The sequence below is a fragment of the Penaeus monodon genome, chromosome 25 (assembly GCF_015228065.2).
Source record: "Penaeus monodon isolate SGIC_2016 chromosome 25, NSTDA_Pmon_1, whole genome shotgun sequence".
Taxonomy (NCBI): domain Eukaryota; kingdom Metazoa; phylum Arthropoda; class Malacostraca; order Decapoda; family Penaeidae; genus Penaeus; species Penaeus monodon.
In genome coordinates this window covers 41,957,566-41,959,312 of record NC_051410.1, presented here as the reverse complement: position 1 = coordinate 41,959,312, position 1,747 = coordinate 41,957,566, and the positions used below count along the sequence as shown (strand labels likewise).

Genomic DNA, 1,747 nt, shown 5'->3' with positions numbered 1-1,747 from the left:
TGGCACTTGCGATGCCTCTATTGATTAACACAGGCCTTCCATGAATCATCATGACAGGAAAAATACTTTTAATGCCTCATACTTTGACGTAGACAATGATAGTAATGTTCGCTGTGACTTATCATCGATATGATGTAAATAGTCATGCCATTTCTTTCATATTTGCTCGATTGTTACGAGCAAATAAGAAAGAACTCCTTTTTGTACTCCCTCGCGTAAAATGCCGAAGCACGCACCTGTTCGTACTCAGCAAAGCGTTGTGCGCCAGTTTATGTGTTACATGCAGGATATAACATCATTTTTTACGAAAGGTTCTTCACCTGCGGCCGAGGAGGAAGATAGCGATAGAATAATAGGGGAATGGACACGTGATGAGTGTGCAAGAAAAGGGGACAAGGGAGAACCCCATTATACCTTGTTTAAAATTTGATAAGGCCACTACATCAGCTATTGTGTGTCTACAAATCACGGATTCCTTGAACGTAAAATTGTGCAGGTATGTTCGTCGGAATTATGTAAAAAGTTAATTTCCTTAGACGCTTTGTTGAATGGTAATGAATATCAGTACTCTGATGCACTGACACTTCAAATATCCACATTTCGGTTGTAATGGTAGCTATGTCTGTGCATATAAGAGGGAAAAAAATATACTCCTTTGAAAAGTAGTTTTACAAAACGTCGCTCAAAGAGAAGGTTAACGAGCCAAATGGTGTTCTAATGCTGTAAATATAATTTTTAACTGCACAGTACACATATGCTTACCGTTTTCTCAAGGGAGTGTAATGCCCGGGGACGTTACATCAATATATTGATTTCACGTAAAATAACAACTTGATATTTTTTATTGCCTTATCAAGAGTAATAAAATAAACCGAAAAACAAATGTGATTGAGAACCCATGTCACTTTTGCAATTAGCATAGCCCCCTGTCTGCTACAGCATTTGAATGCCAGTAATGAAATACTTTCATAATTTAGATGACCGTTTCTGAATGTTCATAACACGCCACTTTATACTGTAACATTAAGTTACTGTGATTCAGGTAATTGATTATTAATGGCACCCTGCTCTGCGAAAATAAAGGTAATGAGAGGTTTCAGTGACTGATGAGTTTAATTTTATCATAATTATGGTGATGTATACAGGGTTACTGTTTTAGGAGCATGGAGCAGAACCTTTATGCGTACTGAGATAACAAGACCTTTCGTAACGTCATAAATTGTTATTTGATTTAATGATGCGTTAGTGGTCAAGTAACAGACCATTTCTCAGCTTGAAATGCGCATTGGTCAATCTGCCAAAACCAAACCTAGAGGTGCCCTTCCGAGACGCAAAAATGGATTATTAAAGAGTTAGAGGATGAGTCAGGAACAATTCAGTTTGAGACGGTCACTCGTAAGTCTTCCAAAAGCAGAGCCATCTGGAGGTGCCTCTCTCACACGCAGGGGTGGAGGAGGTGGAAGGCGACAGGGCAGCCAGCGCCGGCCGGGGCATCCTCCGGCCCACATAAACTGCCCTCAGCCAGAAGGCTTCCACGGATTCCTGGTGGACTTAATCGACTTACTCAGCAGCGAGATGAATTTCACGTAAGTTTGGCGATGAGACTCGCTTTCCTGATGATGTGCGATTAGAGCTGTTGGTACTGCTGTCGCTGTTACTGTTGCTGTTGTTGCTGCTGTTTCTGGTATTGCTTCAGTTGCTACTACTGAAGAAGGCTTCAAAAGACTAACAGTAGCTATATTGGTTG

The 1,747-nt window shown here is 40.7% G+C and overlaps 1 protein-coding gene across 1 annotated transcript in view; it reads left to right on the top strand.

Annotated features, from left to right (window-relative positions):
- The first annotated feature begins 1,337 nt into the window (after positions 1-1,337).
- The window catches only part of LOC119589469, a 3,001-nt gene continuing 2,591 nt past the window's right edge, over positions 1,338-1,747 (top strand). Inside the window, exon 1 of the mRNA XM_037938072.1 lies at positions 1,338-1,586. Within this exon, the coding sequence (XP_037794000.1) occupies positions 1,360-1,586 (227 nt within the window). The 5' untranslated portion in view covers positions 1,338-1,359. The remainder of the gene's footprint in view (positions 1,587-1,747) is intronic.